General features: G+C 52.0%; 2 protein-coding genes across 2 annotated transcripts; one reads left to right on the plus strand and one right to left on the minus strand.

The window, feature by feature from the left end:
* Window positions 1–234: 234 nt before the first annotated feature.
* ADIPOR1 (adiponectin receptor 1) lies at window positions 235–7,456 on the plus strand. Its single transcript, XM_054803783.1, has 8 exons — window positions 235–358; window positions 568–780; window positions 1,561–1,677; window positions 2,437–2,608; window positions 3,202–3,388; window positions 4,574–4,761; window positions 6,058–6,251; window positions 6,576–7,456. Exons 2-8 carry the CDS (start codon window positions 640–642, stop codon window positions 6,702–6,704), a joined length of 1,128 nt encoding a protein of 375 aa, XP_054659758.1. The 5' UTR covers window positions 235–358; window positions 568–639; the 3' UTR covers window positions 6,705–7,456.
* Window positions 7,284–18,119, minus strand: TIMM17A (translocase of inner mitochondrial membrane 17A). The gene is made up of 6 exons (XM_054803784.1): window positions 18,018–18,119; window positions 13,810–13,909; window positions 12,050–12,113; window positions 11,079–11,207; window positions 10,585–10,695; window positions 7,284–9,642 (listed from the first exon to the last, which is right to left on the minus strand). The coding sequence occupies exons 1-6, from the start codon at window positions 18,041–18,043 to the stop codon at window positions 9,572–9,574; spliced, it is 501 nt and encodes a 166-aa protein (XP_054659759.1). The 5' UTR covers window positions 18,044–18,119; the 3' UTR covers window positions 7,284–9,571.
* Between the last annotated feature and the right edge of the window lie 2,308 nt (window positions 18,120–20,427).

Here is a 20,427-nt window from a genome sequence, read left to right on the forward strand (position 1 = left end):
GGTAGGGCCGTGGGGTGCGGAACCCCCCGGGTGTCCCTCGCCCACCGCCATCACGGGACTCCCGGAGGTGGCGCTCCCCTCCGCCCCTCTGCCGTAGGGGGCAGCCGAGCGCAGGACCAGAGAGACGTGCCGCCGGGCTAGAGCGCCTCCCGCCGGCACGTCAGGTGGGCAGCAGCCGGCGGGGCGGGAGACGGACAGCGAGTGCGGCCAATCAGAAAGCGAGATCCGCGCAGCGCCCGCCGTTCGTCCCGGGGGCGTCGTCGCCGCGCGGGGCGGAGCCTCTCGACCGGAAGCGGCCAGTTCCTTCAGCGTCGCTTCCGGTGCCGCCGCCGCCGCCCTGCGCGGGATGTAGCGGCCGGTGAGTGCGGGCGGGAGGGGACGGGGGGGTCCGAGCGCTGCCCCCCTTCCCCTCGCGGGTGGCGGCGGCCTCAGCCCCGCCGGTGCCCCTGGTTCGGCCGGGTCCGTCGGTCGCAGCCTCTGGGGAGGGCCCGGCCCGGGGCGGGGTTGCGCGGCCGTCCGTCGGTTCCCGGCCGGGTCCCGGTGACTCTCTTCTTCCTCCCTCCCCAGCGCGGCGGCACAAGGACGCGGAGGGACCTGCACCGGCTGCCCTCGGCCACCAGGACCGACCCCGCCGCCCCCATGGCGTCCCGCAAAGCCTCCGCCGCCGGGCAGGGCAACGGACTGGCCGCCACCGGCCGGGACAGGGCCCACCTGGAGCTGGCCGAGCTGGGGCCGCTCCTGGAGGAGAAGGGGGACCAAGGAGCTGCCAGCTCGGCCAGCGTAAGCCCTCCTTCACCCCCGGGCAGGCACCGCTCCTCCTTGCTCGGACTCTGCGCTCCGTCCCTGTGGATTAACGCAGGAATTTGCCCGTTATCCCATTAGCAGCTTGAAGGATGCAGGCCGGCCGGGTGTGTTTCACAGAGCCCCAAGTCTAGTCATCGCTTTGCGTCAGCGCAGAGAGGCTGTGAGAGGTTTTGTTCCCCAAACGCCGATGGCCTGAGCTAGCCCAAAAAACTTCTCCTGCCATGCAGGCTTGGATCTTGCGATAGCCCTTGTGCAGAGACGTCAGCCGAGATGCGCTGTCTCTGTGTGTCAGCGCTGCTGCTTGGAGCTGAGGGGTGTTGTCAGTCACACAGTCTTAGGGCTGGAAATCACCTTCCCAAACCCGCTAATGGAAAAGGAGGAGAGAGGGAATGGAGCCGGGACGGGCAGAGTGTTCCCAGCCCAGCGAGGCGCTGCCTCTGCTCTGCGTTGGGCACTCTGGCTGGGCCAGAGAGCTGGGTGTCCTGGCTGGGCCAAGTGGTTGTTGCGGCCTTGGTTGTAGGGATGAAAATCCCCCGCGGTAATCCCACCTTTCAACAAGGACAAATCTGGGATTAGCCTGCCCGAGATGGTTAAGACAGTAGCCTGTTGCATAAGCGGTGGTGACCGGCAGCTCCTGCCTGTCCCCTCGGGAAGGGATGAAGCACCAGGTGCTCTCAGAAGGGACTCGCCGCTTTCCACACGCTGTTCCTCCTCCCACGGGCAGGAGTGATTTCCTCCCAATGTTTCTCCCTCTAGGCTGAAGACCCGCCATGCCCAGCGGCCCGTGAAGAAGAGGAGGAAGTGGTCCGTGTGCTGACTCTGCCTCTGCAGGCTCATCACGCCATGGAGAAGATGGAGGAGTTTGTGTATAAGGTACGGGAGCACGTAGTGATCCCCTAGTCCTGATTTTGGAGTATTAATAAGACCCAGATGCCCCAAACCTGGGGTTCAGGGTGGCGGGCAGGGGCTGGGATGCGTTGTTCTGTCTGGGTAAAGCTCCTGGGGCTCTGTGCGGCTCTGCTGGCAGTCTGCTCTGGCTCCACTCGCCTGGGCTTCTCCTGGGAGCAGTGCAGGGAGGGGATGGTGACAGCTGGGAAGCACCGGTGGGTGTTGGAGGTTGTGCCCAGCCATGCTGGATGAGCAGCAACCTGGGGAGCAGTCCCAGTGTCTCCACATTCCTCTAACGGGGACCGGGAGCACCGTTGCTGGATTCACCTGGTGCCTGTGCTCGTGGCCACCAAGGTTGGGTAAGCGGCGGCATCAGCTGAGGGCCAGCCCGGTTCTGTTGCCAGCCGGGGCTCCCTTTTCCCTGACCGAGATGGGAGGGTTCCCCACTGCAGGGAACAGTTACTTTGGGTGCAGAAGGGTTAATCCTGAGGGTGCAAATTGCCTCTGACTCCCTAGGGGGACACATGGGGGGTGCTCTCCAGGATGTGGGTGGCTTAAGGGGTCCCACAGGGTGCCTGATGTTGCAAAAGCTGAACTTCCTCTCCCTAAGAGGCATTACAGAGCATTTTCAGCCCTGGCTGGGCTTGTTCTGCATGCGACTTTAGGCTCCCGGGGTGAGTAAATGTGAGCCTTTGGGCTGGCTCGACGCTCTGGGGGCCACCAGCACAGCTTGGTGTGTTGCAGGTGTGGGAAGGGCGCTGGCGCGTGATCCCTTACGACGTGCTGCCCGACTGGCTGAAGGACAACGATTACCTCCTGCACGGACACAGGCCGCCCATGCCGTCCTTCCGAGCCTGCTTCAAGAGCATCTTCCGAATACACACCGAGACGGGCAACATCTGGACGCACTTGTTAGGTGACTGGGGGGTTTGATAGCCCCAGGGCTGAAGGTGGGGTTGGCCCCTGCGCACAAGGGCGGCCTTTTAGGGCCAGGACTTGCTTGGTGCAAGGGACTCCACGCTGGCGGCCTCCCTTTTAGGATCACATACCCCTGTGCCCACAGGCAGCTCAGTGACGAGGTGCCCGAGAGCTCCCAGAGCTCCTTGGGTGATGGGAGACCGGGGCGCTTCCTCACAGCGGGGCCCCAGGGCTGGGCTCAGCAACGGTTTGTGGCTTTGCCAACGCTCCGCAGGAGCGGGATGGAGAAATGTGTCCTGGGCAAGATGGGAAAGCCTCGGAGCTCTTTCCTCTGAAACCCAGGGACGGTCTTCACCCTGCGCGTGACCATGCCCTTGCCCCCAACTCCACTTGTCTGCAATAACGACAGCCTCAGCTAACAGCCCACAGCCAGGCCAGCCTCGGGTGCAACCGAGCACCTCTAGGTGCGCTGTGAGCAGGATACGTCCAGGTCCTGCCTTGCAGAGCATGGCCAGCACCGTGTTTTTCCTGGTTCTTTGCTGAATCCATTCTCTCTCCTGCCTAACTGCCTGTTTGGTGTGTTCCCTGCAGGTTTTGTCTTGTTCCTCTGCTTGGGGATCCTGACCATGCTGCGGCCCAACATGTATTTCATGGCTCCTCTCCAGGAGAAGGTGGTGTTCGGGATGTTCTTTCTGGGAGCGGTGCTGTGCCTCAGCTTCTCCTGGCTTTTCCACACCGTCTACTGTCACTCGGAGAAGGTCTCGCGGACTTTTTCGAAGTGAGTCAGCACGAGTGTGGTTGTGTGGCGTCACAGGAGGTTTTGAGTTCTCACAGCACTTCCTCTCAGAAAGCGCTGCGCTCCCACGTTTTATCCTTGGGGGGGGAAGGGAGTGTTCACCAAATCCAGCGTTGAGAGGGAACCACAGCTGGGTCCTGGAGGGCTCTGCCCTGTGCCTGAGCACCAGCTCAGATCCCCACAGGTGGCTGTAAAGACAGGGACCCTGGGAACCTGCAGTTCCCAAGGGAACAGCCTTTGCGTGCCTCGTAGCAGTGAATCAAGGGGGGGTCTTGGTCTTGCTGGGTAGCCACGGGACAGAGGGGTTTGGCAGTTTCCAGTTTACTGGATGCTTTCAAAAACTCTGGTTTGGATCCAATTTGGACTGAAACCAAACTGAAAGAAACCACCAGGATTCCCGGCAAAGTGGAAAGGCTGGGCAGCGGCCAGTGCCTCTCCCTGAGGTTGGTGCGCAGGCTGCTCTTAGAGTTAAGCTCACATCAGCCTTCATGGCACAGGCAGAGCAGCAGCGAGGCTTTCAAATAAGATCTTGCTCACGCAAGTCTGTCAAAGGCGTTTACTTGGGTGCTGCTTGCTGGGAAATGCTGCCAATCTCCTTTGCACAAACCCCAGAGATCCTGCGGGCTCGTGTCTGCAGAACAAAATGTGCTGCTGCACCCTCAGCATAAAAATGTCCTTGCGTACCAGGGAAGGCACTTGCTGCAGCGGTGGGGGTAACGCGAACGGCTGCATTTCGGTGGTGAAATGGTTTCTGGATCGATAGATCGAAAGCACTTTGCAGTAGAGGATAATAGTCAAATCCATACGTGCAAGGACTTGTGCCCACTGCGTCCTGTTGTGGTGGTTTGAGTGCATAGACCCTCTCGTATCCAGCCAGTTCCTGTTCATCCTCTGTGCTCCTGCTGAGCTCTGTTGGCATCCCCAGAAGCCACGTACGTGCTCAGGCCCTTTCTCCTGTCCCAAATCGCATTGCTGAGACCTGAGATCCTCCTTTCTCTGGACACTCGGCTTTGCCTGCGGGGCTGTGGCTGCGTGTCTGACAGCAGTGACTCTGTTTGGGTGCAGACAGGCTGGAGGGTACTGACACACTGTTACCAAGAGGACGCAAGGAGGGGGATGGATTTTGGGGTTCACCTGTGACTCTCTGTCATTGTACCCCGGCCACAGGTTGGATTATTCAGGAATTGCACTGCTGATCATGGGGAGCTTTGTCCCGTGGCTCTACTACTCGTTCTACTGCTCCCCACAGCCAAGACTCATCTACCTCTCCATCGTCTGTGTCCTGGGCATCTCCGCCATCATCGTTGCTCAGTGGGACCGGTTTGCCACCCCCAAGCACAGGCAGACAAGAGCAGGTAGGAGTTTTCCATCCTCACCCTGAATCCCCAGCCCCAGGAGGGCTTCACAGCAGCGCTTTGGGAAGATCCCATTGTGGGATGGCTCTTCCTTCTTGGGAGGAGCTCTTGGCATCTGCAGAAGTAGTTCCCCCAGAGCACTACACGGCAGCGGCTCCCAGAAGGGACAATCTCCATTCTCTTTTTGTGCTGGGGATTTAGATCCTCTGCTGAGCAGGGCCCGAGCTCCGCCTTGCGCTTTGTGAGCCTGAGGTTTGGAGCAGACAGTGTTTAAAAATAGCCCTGTAAGTGGTGTCTGGATGGCCTGGGGCTGTGCCACACGAAGCCGCCTTCTCCAGGAAGCAGTTTGGCAGTGTGAACCTGCAGCTCACGCACAGGAGCAAAGAGATTCCCTCGTCTCTCCCCTGCCAGTTCCACGCTGGCACGTACCTGCCTTCCGGGAGGCTGCAGGGCGAGGCTGCCTCCTGCCTGCTCCTTGCACACACCCCATCTTGTCCCCGCTGCAGCCTCTGCAGATTAAATCAACTGCACTGAGCATGGAGAAATGCCTCTGCTCACCTCACCTCCCGGGGGGGGTCCTGCAACAAGATGTCTCTCGTAGCAGCATCCTCACTACATGATGAGAGACGATGCTGAGCTGCAGACCCCCTCGGAGGAGGGCAGGGGACAAGCAGCACTGCCAGCCCCATGGCAGAGATCCCAGCTGCCGGTTCCTGGAGGGTTGCTGTCCTTCTCTGGGTGCCAAGCCAGATCCTGCTGCGAGTACAAGCCACAGCCTCTCTGGGCTGGTGTCTCACTGCAGCGCCGTTTCCTCTCTGTTGAACTAATTAGATGCTGGAGCTGAAAATTTCAGCACTGCTAATTAGCATCTTTCCCTTGAGTTCCAAGCAACTTCACCAAACAAATGACTCTGGCAAAGCCTCCCCTCGAAGGGCTGGCTGGGACTGCTGCGTTCCTCATGCCTGTGAGGCTTCCGTGCAATCCGAAGGGCCAGCACCTCCCAAAAGGGCCGTTCCCGTAGCCAGGAACAGGAGCTGCTGCAGCCCTGCCACTGTACGGAGAGCACATGTCTGCACAGTGATGTCTGTCCAGTGAGCACTGGGCTCAGCACTGGTTTTGACTGGGATGCAGAGCTGCAGATCCCTCATTTTGTGAAGGATAAATGCCCAGGGAGGTGGTTGGATAATCCAGGACTGAGTGAGGAAAAGCTGCTGCTGCCTCCAGGAGTTTCCCTTTGCGCAGGACGAGGGTGCTTGGGGAGCAGCACCATTTGCTGATGTCTCCTCTCTGCTGCAGGCGTCTTTCTGGGGCTGGGGCTGAGCGGCGTGGTGCCCACCATGCACTTCACCATTGCCGAAGGCTTTGTGAAGGCCACCACCGTCGGGCAGATGGGCTGGTTCTTCCTCATGGCCGTGATGTACATCACAGGCGCGGGGCTGTATGCTGCCCGCATACCCGAGCGCTTCTTCCCAGGAAAGTTTGACATCTGGGTGAGTGTGGGTGCTTCCGGGGGGCAGCTGTGGGGGTGGGGGAATGGAGGGTGGTGAGCTCCCAGATGAGGGGAAAGCAGCTGGGGGTGTCCTGGTGCACCCCAGCGCACGTGTTGGCAGCCAGACCTTGCATGGCTGCTGCGAGCGGGCAGGGCAGGCTGAAGTACAGGGTGGGAAATGCTGCATGGGAGCAACAAGGGGAAAAGGTGGAGCTCAGAGGATAGAGCTGGGGCAGGGGAGGAGGAGGTGGTGTTCCCGGACTTTTGGTCTGGGAACTTCCCAGACCTTTGGTCTGGTCTAAAGGGCTTTTTCGCTTCCCCGCAGTTTCAGTCGCATCAGATCTTCCATGTGCTTGTGGTGGCTGCGGCCTTCGTCCACTTCTACGGGGTGTCGAACCTGCAGGAGTTTCGCTACGGACTGGAAGGGGGATGCACAGACGACTCTCTCCTCTGAGAGCGCCTGATTTTAGTACAAGCTTCCTAAGTGCTTTTTAAACTCTGTCTTTGCTAAAATCAAAGGAAGACTCAAAACTGTTTGGGGTTGTTGTTTTGGGTTTGTTTTTTTTTTAAGAAAAAAAAAAAGAAACAGAAAAATTCTTTAGCAAAGTTGTTGACCAAATCCTCACCCCCTTCCCCACGCACTTCACTGGGGCTGAGGGGAGGCAACTCGGGCGCTGGCAGCCAGCCCTGCCATGCTGTCATGGCCTCACCTCCTCCAGACAATGTTTTAGCTGCACCGGGGTCGTCCGACCTTCCCAGGCATGCCAATTTCCGAAAGCGAAGGGTGCGGGTACCCCGTTCCTGGCACAGCCCAGCACCCTCTTCCCCAGCTCACCGCCGGAGCGAGCAGAGTCACGCACTACCAGGCCCAAGGCTAGAGATTTTTGCATATCCCTTGCAGCAGAGTTGCCTTGCTGGGGGCAGCTCTGCGGCCCCCAGTGCTGCTGCCCAGGGCACAGGCACAGATTCATGTAATTTAAGTTTTAATTGTCTTTTTTTTGTTGTTGTTGTCGTTTTCCTTGACAAAGTAATGTAAACAGAAATGAGAGAATATTTAATATTTAATACTAAGCTTTAAAAAGACTTGCTGCCACCGCAGTGTACTCGGCTCCCTCGCTGTCTGTGGTAGTAAAGGAAGGACAGTGTTTTAGGGGAATGTAGAGCTGCTGTAGCTGATTGAAATAAAAAGGTCAATAGTTCAGTGTCGTGCTGGCGGTGTCTGTCTCATTTTTTGGGGTGGGTGCCAAGAACAAGCTCCTCAGGGCTCTGAGCAGCCCTAGGAGCGTGTCCCCTCAAACGCCCTCCCTCCTGGGCACTGCAAAGGACTCTCAAGCCGGGCAGAAAAGATGCTGCAGCCTGGTTGGTGCAGGGGCACCAAAGGATGACACCCTAAATCAGCAGCTTCTTGCGTAGAAGCGTGTGAGTGACCATGCAGCACAGACGGTCGGGGGGGGATTAGAGGGGAAGAGCTGAGCTGAATAAAGTCCATCACCTTAGAGAGGGGTGAAGCGGGGGCCAGTCACTCTGTCCCTGCTACTGTGGGTAGGGTTGTATGGCACTTTTTTGGGGATGTCTGGACAGCTGAGTCCTCTCCCCTCCTCTCCCCTCCCAGCAAACCCCTCAGGACAGCTCAGCTGTGTAACAGCTGGGCCAGAGAACAAAACCTGCACACACATTTGAACACCCAAGCGCTCTAATCCTATAGAAAGAACAGGGGAAAACATCTGGTGAGTAATGGTGCAGATTTGGATACACGGGAGGCTCTGCAGCTGATGAGAGCTGAGTGTAATTCCCCCTCAAAGACCAGGGACCCCCCTCCCCTACAGCCAGGGTCTCAACCAGAACAGGAGAGCCCTGGCTAAGCAGCACAAGTCAAGAAAAGTGTCTCAAAAAGTCACCCAAGGAACCAGGTAAGTGGCAAAGCAAGAGGAGCATGTGTGCACACACACACACACTCTCTCTGCTTCTGTGCTTGAGGTTTTTGGAAATTATGCACCAGCAGCAGCTATAGGAACCTGCAAGGTACAGAGACACAAGTCCCAGCAATCCTGGAGGGGTTTTGGGACAGGCAGGGGGTGGACACAGGAAAATGTCACTTTTACAGGACACCAGGACATAGGAGATGGTTAGGATCTTGCACTGGCATGCACGCTTCCTACAATCCTAATTCACCCATTTGTCAACCATTACTGTGACCCCTTCGGTGTCATTTTCCTCCTCCTCAGGCTGACAGTTTCCTGACACAGTGCAGAGATCAAGCTCCTGTCTGGGCAGAGGAAAAGCCACGAAACAGCTCAGATAATGGTACTCAAGTCTGTCTGAATATGGATACGCTATCAGGAGATGCCAGCAAGCATGAGTATTAACAACAGAAAACCTCACCGGATATGATTTTTTTAACTGCTGGCAAAAGGGAACATGGCCTCCAGAACTGGAGTTTAAGGACAGAAACATGGGGCAGATGTTTTAATTGTGCTTACGACTGGGTCTTGGGTGAAAAGGCAAGAGGCTGTGCTGGCAGCAGGTGCTGCGCTTCCCCCTCCAGCCCCGCAGGGCTTCATGTTTTCCATTCGGGGCTCACTACCCGCATCTCACTGCACAGTTCCAGGAGGGCAATCTGTCTGTGCTGTTCCCTTTCCGGCTTTATGCTGTGAAAGCCACAGTGAGGAGCAGCAGCAGAGGTGAAGAATGAGTTTGCTGCCACCTCTTGCTCAAAGGGGCTCAAAGCCTCACGGGTTTAAGGAAAGGATCCACAAAAGGCAGATTCTGCTTTAACCAAAGAACTTAGGGTGCATGGCGGTAGCGTAGAAAACAAAGTACAGCAGTGAAATAGATATTGCTGGAGGTTATTTTCACTGGCTTGCACATTCCCCCAATAATATTCACTTTAGGAATGTAAAACTGCATGTAGATGAATTATTTTCCTTAAGCTGAAATATGTGTAGCAACCTAAATCCACGGGGAAGAGGCTAAATTCCAGCTGCGTTCACTGTGGATGGTCAATGCCACATCCCAGAGAAGACTCCAAAGACTTCAGTCCACGTCCAAAGGACGACAAGACTCCATTTGGTCCTTGTCTTAAATCTCCGTGTATTCTATCAGACACGTATCAACATTACAGCAATGGAATCTATCACAAATAAATAGATTTGTCATCTTCTAAAAGTTCTCCTGTGCAGCTTTACACTGAAAAGTGCTGAAGGTCATCTTGGCATGGTTTGTGTAAGAGACTACCACTGGTGTAAAGACATACCGCGTCTTGGTCCTCCAGCATTTTAAATTACAGCTCGGGTAGGATAGGAACTAGGAGAATGAGGGCGGTCACTGGTATTGCCGGTAGTCGCCAAACGGAGAGGGCTGCAACTGGGAGGGGTCATCTGAAAACTGAGGGGCTGTGAATAAGACAAGAGAAAAAAAAAAGGCAAATCATACAAAAAGGTAAGAGATTCTTCCTACTAAAAGCATGAAATACATTCACAGCATTTTTAATATAAATCCCCTCTAAATCAAGCTGGTAACAAGACTTTACAGTTGATTTTTTTTCATTCAAAGAAGTTCAGGAGATTTATGCATTGACAAGAGCCTCAGTCCAACACAGAACGCATTTGTGTCTCCTTTACTAACAGGGAAAGGAGTCAGAGCAGTGAGAAGGAAACATTTTCAGTTACGTGAAGGAGCTGGAAACCTACGCCTTATTGCCCTTCACTTGAACTTGGCCACTCTGTAAAGGTTTAACTTGCCCAACGATAAAGCAAGGCAGTGAAACGGAACAAACTGTGGAGTCAGCTTCCCGACTCCTCTTACCGATGTTCCGCTGGAGGGAAGGAAGATGTTTACTGTATGCCTATTTTAGAGGATAAATTTTAACAGACAGATGATACTCTTTCTCTAAAGCAGATTAATTTTAAAATGCTTTTGTATTAAGAACAGAAAATGTTCTTGAACAAAAAACATCAGTGAACAAACCCGAGAGAGGAAGCCTCCCAGGAATTAGTGGCTTGAATCCTTCCAACACTAGTGGTTTTGTCTGTATTCCCCCCAAAATAAGGTGGGGTGATAGAGCTATTCATTATTTTGCACAGGCAAGTATTTACACAAACAGTTACCCACTCAGCTTCTGTTTCACTTAGAAAAAAAAAATTAAAAATCTAGTTTTTGAAGCAGTTCAGAAAAAAACGAAGCCACACACGCTGCTCCTTGACTTTCTACAGCCTTAAAAGCTGGCAACCGGCAGAGCAGACTTCCTCTGAGCTAAAGCTGATGACTGGCAGAGGGACGTTAGCAAAAACTGCGCTGTAAGAGCCTTGCGATACCACTGTCTGATGGCTCCTCACCGTTCGGAAACTGCGTGGAGGCAAATCTCGTTAACAGAATACCAGCTCCTTCAATTAAAGCTAGGAGAATTCCTCCCATCGCAGCAGATCCGACCATGGCAACAGGTCCATCTAAAAATAAAAAGCACAAAACAATGCTTTTTACTTCTTCGGTGCATTACTTTGCATATTACAGCTCTCTTTAGTTACCATCTCTCCTACAAGCAGACTCAGAAGCAGCACTTCTGCATCCACTGAACCTCATTAGCATCAGCAATAAAAGGATAATTACTGGGCAACTCCCCCCTCCCCTCAAGGACACAAAGGAACACCGGTAATGTTTGAGAACATGATTATTACTTTCATAAGCACAGGAGAAAAGTTTCTAAGAGAAACTGAAAGATCATCTGGAAGTAAATTCCAATTTCGGTATCATATACTGTTGCTTCACTGTAACAACAAGACCTGTACATTTAGAGTACGGAAGTTTTTAACTGATATCCTCAGTCTCTTACTTCTTGCAGCTAATATGGCTCCAGTCAGGGCTCCACTTGTGATTGAATTCCACGGATCTTCTTTCCCTCTCATTCTGACCATACTGCAGTCAATCATGGAGAAGAGACCTCCCCAGACAGCAAAGCTACCTGTTAAAAAAAAACACAACAAAAAAACAAACAAAAAGCCGTTTAGAGAAAGCAGACAAGCCAGCCACGCTGCAGGCACATAACCAGGAGATGCAGTACGAGGGTGCTTCCAGACACGGACGTACACTCAAACACACGAAGATCCAGAGGTTAAAATCAACCCTGAGAAAAATTCTCGACTCACCAGGTGATACACATCATTACACATACATTTATTTTAGATATACTCTTACTAATTTATATGTAATGACAGGAAGCTTATCAAACAGTGATTAGAATGGAACTCCCATCCTAATAAAGCCAGATTAGCTCAGGGAACTTTCCTATTTTTCACTTCTTAAACAGAGCTCTTCATAGAGAATGATGCAGAAGAGTTTTGCACCTTACCCTAATCCTGCTTCTGGCATCTCAGACAACCAGTACCAGTCAGAATTGTATGGCGGACGCAAAGAGAATGCAAGTTTTTTTGTGTGTTAGAAATTAAAATAACTATTCATCTCCAGGCTCATTTTGGGAAAACTACTATTTAAAATCAGTTCAGCCCTCCTGAATTTGAGGCATTTTAGCAGTTAAAACCCTGCACACACTGCACAGGCTCCCAGGCGGCTCTGCCTAGAGCTGGTTAAAATATGACAATTATTAACCCTGGCTTATCTCTCCATGAACACAACCATGTTTCCTCCACACCTAAACTAATTCTGGGTGTATCAGAACCATATTTACTCATTGCTTGGACTAACAAACCCCACTGAAACACAGCTCAGGCATGACTGGGTTACATTCCCAAACTTGGTTATCTACCAACAGTCAACTGACTGCAACAACACCACAAAATTAATTACCTCCCAGTTGTGGAGCTCTTGTTTTAATAGCTGTCAAACTTCCCCGCAGCCGGTGGTTTACACCCTACAATAAAAGAGAAATGACAGGTAAAAAAAAGTCTTACAGCCAATCTGACTGTGTATAGCAAAAATTTGCCACAGATTTCTAAGCTCCCTCAACAGCTGTGATCAGGAGCTGATGGAAACTGCATTTTACACGTACTCCCTTACAATTATACCTGTCAACTACAGAAATTATTTATAGCCATCACGCATTAAACAATTTGAATTCAAAGTTCGTTCGAATGGCCTAGTGGGGATTAAATGAGACATTTAAAGTAATACTTTTAGCAAGATAAGCATATTTATTTTTAACGCATATCATTTCTTTGTTCCTATCTGATGCCCAGTCACTTGACAAGAGTCACACACAGGACACCAGCGGAGCAAACAGCAGGGAGGAGACTCCGCCTGTGGAGAAGAGGGAAATCCACCCAGAGGAAGAGTGCCACGGGGCTGCATTAGAGGAAAACCGCACGCTGTTTATTACATTTCCATCAGTATTTTATGTATTTTAGTACAAACACCACAACCCTATTGCAGATGCCCACAGACCAGGAGCAGTGCGCTCGGCTGGCAGCCGCAATTTCACTAGTTGTCCCAAATTTAGTCATTCCTGCTGGTCAGGTGGAATATTCAGTCCTTGTCTTGTCAGCACAGTCTGAGAAGCTTCTGAATGTGGTGCTGAGCCTTCCAGGGTCTAACCCTAAACACTTCATCCAGGACGCCACAGAATTATGACTACGTATTTTCTCACACTTAAAGAAGATTTAAAGAACATACGTCCAACTTTTGTTTTTGATACAAGCACTCAGAAACGTGGACAGGTTTATTTAATAAGTCTTAAGCAAAATTAAGAATGTAGTTAAGCATATAATCCTTTTCAAGGTAAGTGTCTGCAGGATCTGACTAGTTTGGAAACAGTTATTTATTTATAAAACTTACCTCAAACTGATGGCTTATTGTCACATAGTAATACCAAAAAAACACTCAACAAAAACCCCTTCTATATGAAGCCAGAGCAATGTTTTAAAACAAATGTTCAAGTAGAAACTGGATCTCATTCAATCAAAAGTCTCTACAACAGGTTTACAGTCACAACTTTGCAGCAGAAATCCTGGAAGTGAAAACTGATTTGCATCAGCTAAACTTCAACTTTCATGTTTATGCACACTTCCGCATTTAAAGAAAACCTGATTATCAAAAAAATCCAGTTAATAACAAATGTTAATAATTAAATAAGAGATGAATTAAAGAAAATAATACTGCCTAATATAAATCTGAAGGAGAAAAAGATTCTTCCTTTGAGTCTTTCTGTTTCTTAAAAGAAAGGGAGAGGCCAGAAGAGGAAGAACAGCCCAGGCTTCACATCTTTATGTGCAGAGAGAACCAAAGGCAGAAAATCGACCAAGGTGGACATATTCTGCTGTGCCCTCCGCTTCCCCATCCCAAAGGAGAAATCCTTCAGTGAGGGAGGGCCACCGCTGCCATCGGATCAAACAGGGAAAGCAGAACTTTCACCCAGAAAGATGAAGGACATCTGGATCACCAGTCACCAGATGTACCCTCCTGGTTTGGATTAATGACATGCAGGGCATTAATCAGTCCCACTCACTGCACAGGGATTTCTTCTCCTTTACCTTCAGCCAGCCGGATTCACTGTTGATGGACAGAGAAAGCAGGACTGCCCTCCAAATGCACTCTGAAATGATTTTACTTACCACTGGGGAATTTCTGAACCCCTTGATAGCTTGGAAAATGCCACCTCCTATCGCTCCCATCGTGAAAGCACCTCCGCAGTCATCTACTATCCTCCAGGGACTATAAAGAAAAAAAAAAAGATGAAAATACTAAATTCTGTCACGTTAAACCGTGCAAGTAACTGTAACAGATCCACCAGTCATGCATTCAGTGTAACTGGAGTGAAAATCAAGCCTGCCAGCTGCATTGTCTCACAGCCAGCTGGCTGCACAGACATCAACAAAACACACGCACAGGTAATAGCACAACAAAACAAACTCGAGGTTCGACGAGAGTCTATCAACTCGTCTCCCTAGAGCGGTAAGCATCAAATATACAGATCTGAACTCCTCATACAAGGCAGAAAGACGTATTTCCATCATGGAAAACTTCCACAGAATTCCAGCTCTGCCCTACTTAAGGAGTGTAAATAGCTCCAAATTTATTGTTCTCATTTTCGTCTTGACCTACAGAAAACTCAGGTGGTAAATTCGATGAGAGTCAGTTCACAGGTGGCACAACCCACTGCTTTCCTGAATTACTCATACTTTTCATTAGTTCTGGTTATTTAAATGAGAGACATAAAAGTCATCTTTTGTTAAACTGAAAAGGTTTTTCCTGATTCATCGCGTATCTTTGAAGTTCATTCAAACAAAACACGGATCTAGTCAGAGGTCCGGAAGGCCACAATTCCCAACTCCAACAACACGGAGCGTCGAATCTTTCCAACCAGCAAGCAAAAGCTTTGCAAAAGAAAGAGAACCCTCCTCGCAGCAAACGCTTTCGACACCGGTGAGATGAGCTTTAATTTGGGGTTCAAAACCGCTGCCAAGCACTAGAGCCTTGTAACTCTCCGCCACTAAACTAAACTAGGTGAGCTCTAACCTGCTATTAACCTCTGTTGGCACTGCTGGTAATTTTGAAGCATAAAATAATAAAAGTTATATTGTTTCTTTCATCTTATATCAAAATCTTAGCACAGAAGTCAAGCACTCAGATGATAACAACTCCTGTGCTGGCAATAATCAGCAAACCTAGCAAAAACCAGGCTACAACAACACACAGGGTCACAAAACTGAACACTATGGCAAGCTCAGTGTTCACGTTGGCAAATCACAGATATGAGCATCGACGTGCATCTCCGATTTCACTCTGAATTTCATGTTTCTGTTCTTGAGGACTCCCTACAGCCCCCAGCCCCTGCATGTGAGAATACATCTTCACTGATCCCTTTTGAATCTGCCACTTTTCTACTTCACAGAATTTGCTAATATTCTTCTGCTGGAAGGAGTGACAAACATCATGTCTTTTCTCCAGATCTCTCCCTGTACTGTGCATTTTATCACAGAGGGGTTTTTTCCCTCATACACGTTCTCCCAGACTCCTCACTTTCATGCCCTACATCTGAATCTCTCCCTACCTCCGCAGTCACTTTAATGAGAGTGTGTCCAGCTCTGCACGCCTTCCAAATGATGGTAAATTGCTTGTTTGCACACATGGCTTGTTCACTTGCTTTGCTTTTGCATCTTGGCATCGCTTGGTTGTTCCCAACACACCAGAACCTCACCCAAAATGTCACCACTGATCTTCCTTTCCCGGTGACAGCGACATCCAGGTCCCAAACCCACCCCAATTCAGAAAACAGCGGAAGGATTGTACGTCATCTCACCACACATCACCCTTCTTTTTCATTGCCCTGCCTGTAACATGCTTTCATCTCATATTCCTTACAAATCCCCTCTAGCTTTGACTAAATTAAATAATTTAGCCCCACTTCATATTTTATTTTCCTTCCCCCATTTCCTGCATTTAATAATCAGGAAAAGGTTACAGGCACACTGTTGTCAGAGATGCCAAGATGAAAAGCAACTAAGTCTTTCTTCTCAGGGGTTTTTTTTTGGTTGTTTTGTTCTTCTCCACGTCTCTTGTCCAGATTTTGATCTACTCTACTATGAATAAAACATCTCATCACAACTCTCTTCCTTCGTTAGCTTGCTAACAGCGATCTTGTTAAAAGGCTTTCTGGAAATCTAAATAGATTATGTAAAGTGGTCTTCCTTTGCCCACAAGGTCAAAGAATTCCAATTTAGCAAATCATGACTGTTCTTTACAGAAGCTTCGTTAATTAGACCCCAATCATGGAATGCTTTCCTAGATTTTTTCCATCTTTAACCCTGCTTCAGATGTCAAGCTCATTAGCTGTTACCTTTGGGGTTCTTAACTTTTCTCCAAGCCTCTGCAGGGGCAGCTTTAAAATGAGAAAACGTCTTTGATACCAGCAGAGCCATTTCGTACGTCAGCTCCTTTGAACTCCTGCACAGACGTTGTGCACATCAGAAAACCAATACAAAATACCTCACAGTCCCTGGCAGTGCTTGACCTCAGTAGAAGAAAGAATCGGAAAATAACAAAAGAGATTATTCCATTATTAATTTGGCATTTATCTACAAGCTTAATGTTACTGTTAATTGTTTCCCTGAATTTAAGAGGAGCCCTCCCAGGAGGGAAATGATGCACTTACTGCTATGCACAAGATAAGGTCGGATTCCTACTCCTGATGGCAACCAAGATCGCTTACAGATGAGGAGAGCAAAGGCCAGGACTTTGCTTATGCCAGGGCCCTGGGGCAGCCACACACCAGCTCCATCGACCCCAGAGAGGCTGAGGATACCCCCCCATCCCTCAGATCTACTCCCAGAGGAGCTGCAGTGGTTCACAGCACCATTTGATAAGAAGAAAAGAGGGTGGCAGGGCTAGCGGAGTGAGAAAAGCCAGCGGGCACCACTCTAGCTCCGACTGCCATCAGCCAAGACCCTCGCTTAGAGGGGTGAATCGTCCCCCCAAGGTCCACAGCTGCCTGCAGCTCTTCTACCTGCCAATGAACCACGGGAGTCGGGGGCCGACACATTTTAAATAAACAAAGCTGCCTCTTCTCAGCACCGAGGGTTCAGCCTGGCACCAGCTCTGCTGCAGAAGGGGCAGCACTTCACCCTCGTCGTCGAACCACCGTGACATGCCTGAACAGCCCGACCTCTGCCCCCCCCCCGTCAGCCATTCGGGCCGTTCCCAGCACGGACCAGACCACGTAACGATCTATGCTTCTAACGAAGGCGACCACCATGCAAATTACAGCCAGGTCCTACAGGGTCACCTTCCAGCGAGGCCACACCACTCCCAGGGGGCTGAAACACCCAACCACCCCCACCACCGCAGGGGAGAGAGATAACAGGGTGACGAGACGCAAAACAGGACAAACACAGTGTGGGGCCCCTGACAGCCCCCCTACAGCTTAGCAGCAAAACGTCACTATCGCATGACCCTACTAAAGGGAAAATGAGATTATCTAGAACCCACAGGAAACAATCAATAAATAAAATTTGTTTTGCTGATGTCTCAAACTTGGTGCTGTAGAAAGGCAGAGCTGACGTTTATAGAATACCAAGTAAATGCCGCAGCAGAGCAAGCTGCAAAGCTTTGGGAAAAGCCTTGCAAAAAGCCACAGGTTTCTATTTGCAGAGGCGAGCAGGACGCTGCATCCCCAACCCTGAGCCTAAACTTCCATTCACGTGTTTTACTCCTACAAATAAGGCCTTTTTGAGCTGCAACCGAAGCGGCCGTGAACATTTACAAAGACACTGCAGACAGCTGATCGCTGTTAGATGCCGCCGGTCCGGTTGCCCTGCGGCCCGACCGGGGAGCTGCCGCCTCACGGCGGAGTCACCGGGCGCTGGGGGGGGGGGGGGGGGCGAAGCGCCGCCCGACCGGGGAAGCCTGTGCCCAGAGGCTGCAGCCCACGGAGGGCCTTGCAGGCCGCCGGGCCTAGTCACCACGCCGGTACCTCCTCCCCTCAGCGAGGCTCCACCGCGCTCGGTACCGGCGGGGCTTTGGCTACCCAGGCCCCAAGCCACGGGGCAGCCCCTCAGCCGGGGCAGCCCCTCAGCCAGCGCAGCGCAGCGCAGCGCAGCGCAGCGCAGCGCGGCCCGACCTTCCCCCCGCCCCCCCGCCGCCTCTCCCTCGGAGGGGCCCCGCCAAGGTCACACACCCCGCTGGGGGCGGGGGAAGGGACGTACAGCGGCCCCGGGGAGCGGCGGCCCCGGAGAGCGATCGCCCCGCTCCCCCCGCCCTCCCCCCCGGGACCCGCCGGACCCCACGGCCGCCACGCGCCACTCGGGCACAGGCCGCTGCTCACCAGGGCTCACGCGCGTATTCCTCCATCTTGGCCGCCGCCCTGACCCGCCTTCCCCGCCGCCCGATTGGCTCACCGCTCCCTAGCGCCGGCCAATGGAGACGGAGGGCGGGACTAGGCGGAAGGGAGGAAGGCGTGCGCGGAGGTGTCTGCGCATGCGCCGTGCCCCCTGCGCCCTGCCCAGCCCTGCGCTGGCTGACGTCGGCGGCAGCGCTTAACTGGGGCTTCCGGGCGCTCGGCCCGCGGTGAGGCTGCCCCGGGACAGGGCCTGCTTCATCTGCTGTCCTCGGGCATGGCCATCGGTGTGTCCCCGGGGAAGGGGAGAGGGCGCTTCGGTGGGGCTGGCCTCACAGGGCCTTCTGAAGGCCGGCTGTGGCTGTGGCTGTGGCTGTGGCTGTGGGTCGGGGGGCTGAGGAGAGACTCCGGTGCAGAACAAAAAGCATATAACGTCTCTGTTGCCTGCGTCATGGCACTCTGACAAAGGTCAGGAACACAAAGCAGCTTTTATTTAGCTGTCCGATAAGTAGTGCCCGCAGTAAAAGCGTGAGCAAAGTCGAGGGTCAGGGGTCAGCTCTGCTGAGCCTTGAGACTTGAGGAGACGGCTCTGTCTGTAAGTGCATCCTGTCAGAAAATGCTGTGAGCACCCTGGAAGGAGACAAAGCCTGGCAGTACCTGGCTGAACTGAAGGAGGATGTGTGCCTGGTGACAGAGGGCTTGGTGCTGGGCGACGTGCCTGTGCTGAGGGTGTCCATCCCACTGGAGCTTCTGAGATACTCAGGAGCAGCACCCACCTCGCTCCTGGTGCTGCTGAATCAGCTGGGTTGACCTCAAGCTGTCCCTGGGGATGATCCTGTGGGCTGGGCAGTGTGGACAAGAGCTGGGCTTTGAGGTTCCCCTCAAGAGATGGTGCCTGTGAGAGAGCAGTTCTCAGGGGAGGCTGGGAAGGCGGAGCTGGAAACTGGAGAATTAGACTCTATGCTGGCAGCAAATGCCAAGGCAACTTGCAGAGCCCCCAAAGCCTTTCCCCACATGTCTGCAAGCAGTCTGAGTTGTAAATTGCTTATTCTTTTCACGCTTCTAATTTAACCATACACACTACACTCTCTTGTAACGGCAGTAAATCATTCGGTTGCAACAGGCAGTGTGGATTGTGTGCTGGGGCACTTAATTGCTCTAATAAATCATGGGCTGAAGAAATGGAAAGGAGCTGGAATGCTTCCCCTTCTTTAATTTTCTGGTTTTGAAGGCTTTAAAAAACTCCTTCTGAATGTAGGCCTTCGAGGTCTTGAGTGTGGAGATAGCGTGTTTGTCCGTATTTAAGGCTGGATGGGAGCAGGGGTTGATGCAGTAATGGAGATTACCAGAAGGTGGTATTGTGGCTTCTCCTTTGGCTAAGGAGGGTAGATGGGAAGAGTGGAAAATCTCGGCCTCATCCCAGCCTGGTCAAGCCTGGGAGCAGACCTCTCCACTCTCGTGTCCTCTCTTGCTACTGCGACTGGTCTGACCCTCCTTAGTGTGGCAATTTCTTGCAGTAGCCCTTGCCTTTTCCCCTGATAAGTGGCAGGTTAATTATATCAGGGTGAATGACCATTGGTGGTCATCCCTTTCACAAGCTGTGGGAGAGCTTGTGAACCTCTCTGCCAAACCCATGTGGTGCTTGAGCTGCAGTGGTCAGAGTCACCAGTAGCTCAGCTGGGGGCACTGGTGGCACCCCCAGGCAGGCAGCTGGAAGGTGCTCAGGGGCTTTCTGAGGTTTTGTGAATCTCCCTGCAGCCAAGAGCCACTTATTTTCCTGACATACAATGCCTTCACGCTTCTCTTGTGTGAGCAGGTGTTTTATGGAGGGAGGTTTTGGGTGAAGTTGCAGTTGGGTTTAGGAGAGAAGTGGTTTCTCGCTGGCTATGGGACCAACATGTTCCAGAGCAGCCACGTGTCCCAGCCAGGCAGGGAGGAATGAAGAAAATGATCAGGGTGTTTAATCTTTCTTCCTGCAACCTCTGAAGGAAAGGGAAATAAAACAGATTAGAGGAATCCATCCAATTTTCAGTTGTCCTTTATCAACTAATAGGAAAAAATAAAGGAAGACAGACGGTCCTAGGTGGTGGCACAAGAGATGGGGGCATGGAAAACCCTCCCACTCTGCCAGAGACCCTCTACCTGGAAAGGTACTTAATCTGATGCTGTCTCAGTTCCTCATCTCTAAGATGTGGCTAACCACATTGCTGTGTTTCAAATGAGTGTTGTGCAGAAATATTCATTAGTGCCTGCAAGGTGCCCGGTTGCTATGGAGATGGGGATTCTGATGAATGTGGAGACTGACGGAGCCTCGGCGGAGATTCAGAGCTGCTGGGAGCTCCTCTGTGCCAAACTGCACCATACCATGCCACACCACACCGTGCTCTCTTGATTGGCA

This window comes from Grus americana, chromosome 25 (genome assembly GCF_028858705.1).
Source record: "Grus americana isolate bGruAme1 chromosome 25, bGruAme1.mat, whole genome shotgun sequence".
NCBI classification, from domain to species: domain Eukaryota; kingdom Metazoa; phylum Chordata; class Aves; order Gruiformes; family Gruidae; genus Grus; species Grus americana.

Coding starts and splice junctions, on each gene's coding strand:
- ADIPOR1 (XM_054803783.1), top strand. CDS start 640: ATGGCGTCCCGCAAAGCCTCCGCCGCCGGGCAGGGCAACGGACTGGCC. Junction 781..1,560: donor GAGCTGCCAGCTCGGCCAGC/GTAAGCCCTCCT, acceptor TTCTCCCTCTAG/GCTGAAGACCCGCCATGCCC. Junction 6,252..6,575: donor CAGGAAAGTTTGACATCTGG/GTGAGTGTGGGT, acceptor GCTTCCCCGCAG/TTTCAGTCGCATCAGATCTT.
- TIMM17A (XM_054803784.1), bottom strand. CDS start 18,043: ATGGAGGAATACGCGCGTGAGCCCTG. Junction 11,208..12,049: donor AAGAGCTCCACAACTGGGAG/GTAATTAATTTT, acceptor TTTTTTTAACAG/GTAGCTTTGCTGTCTGGGGA. Junction 10,696..11,078: donor AGCCATATTAGCTGCAAGAA/GTAAGAGACTGA, acceptor TTTTATTTTTAG/ATGGACCTGTTGCCATGGTC.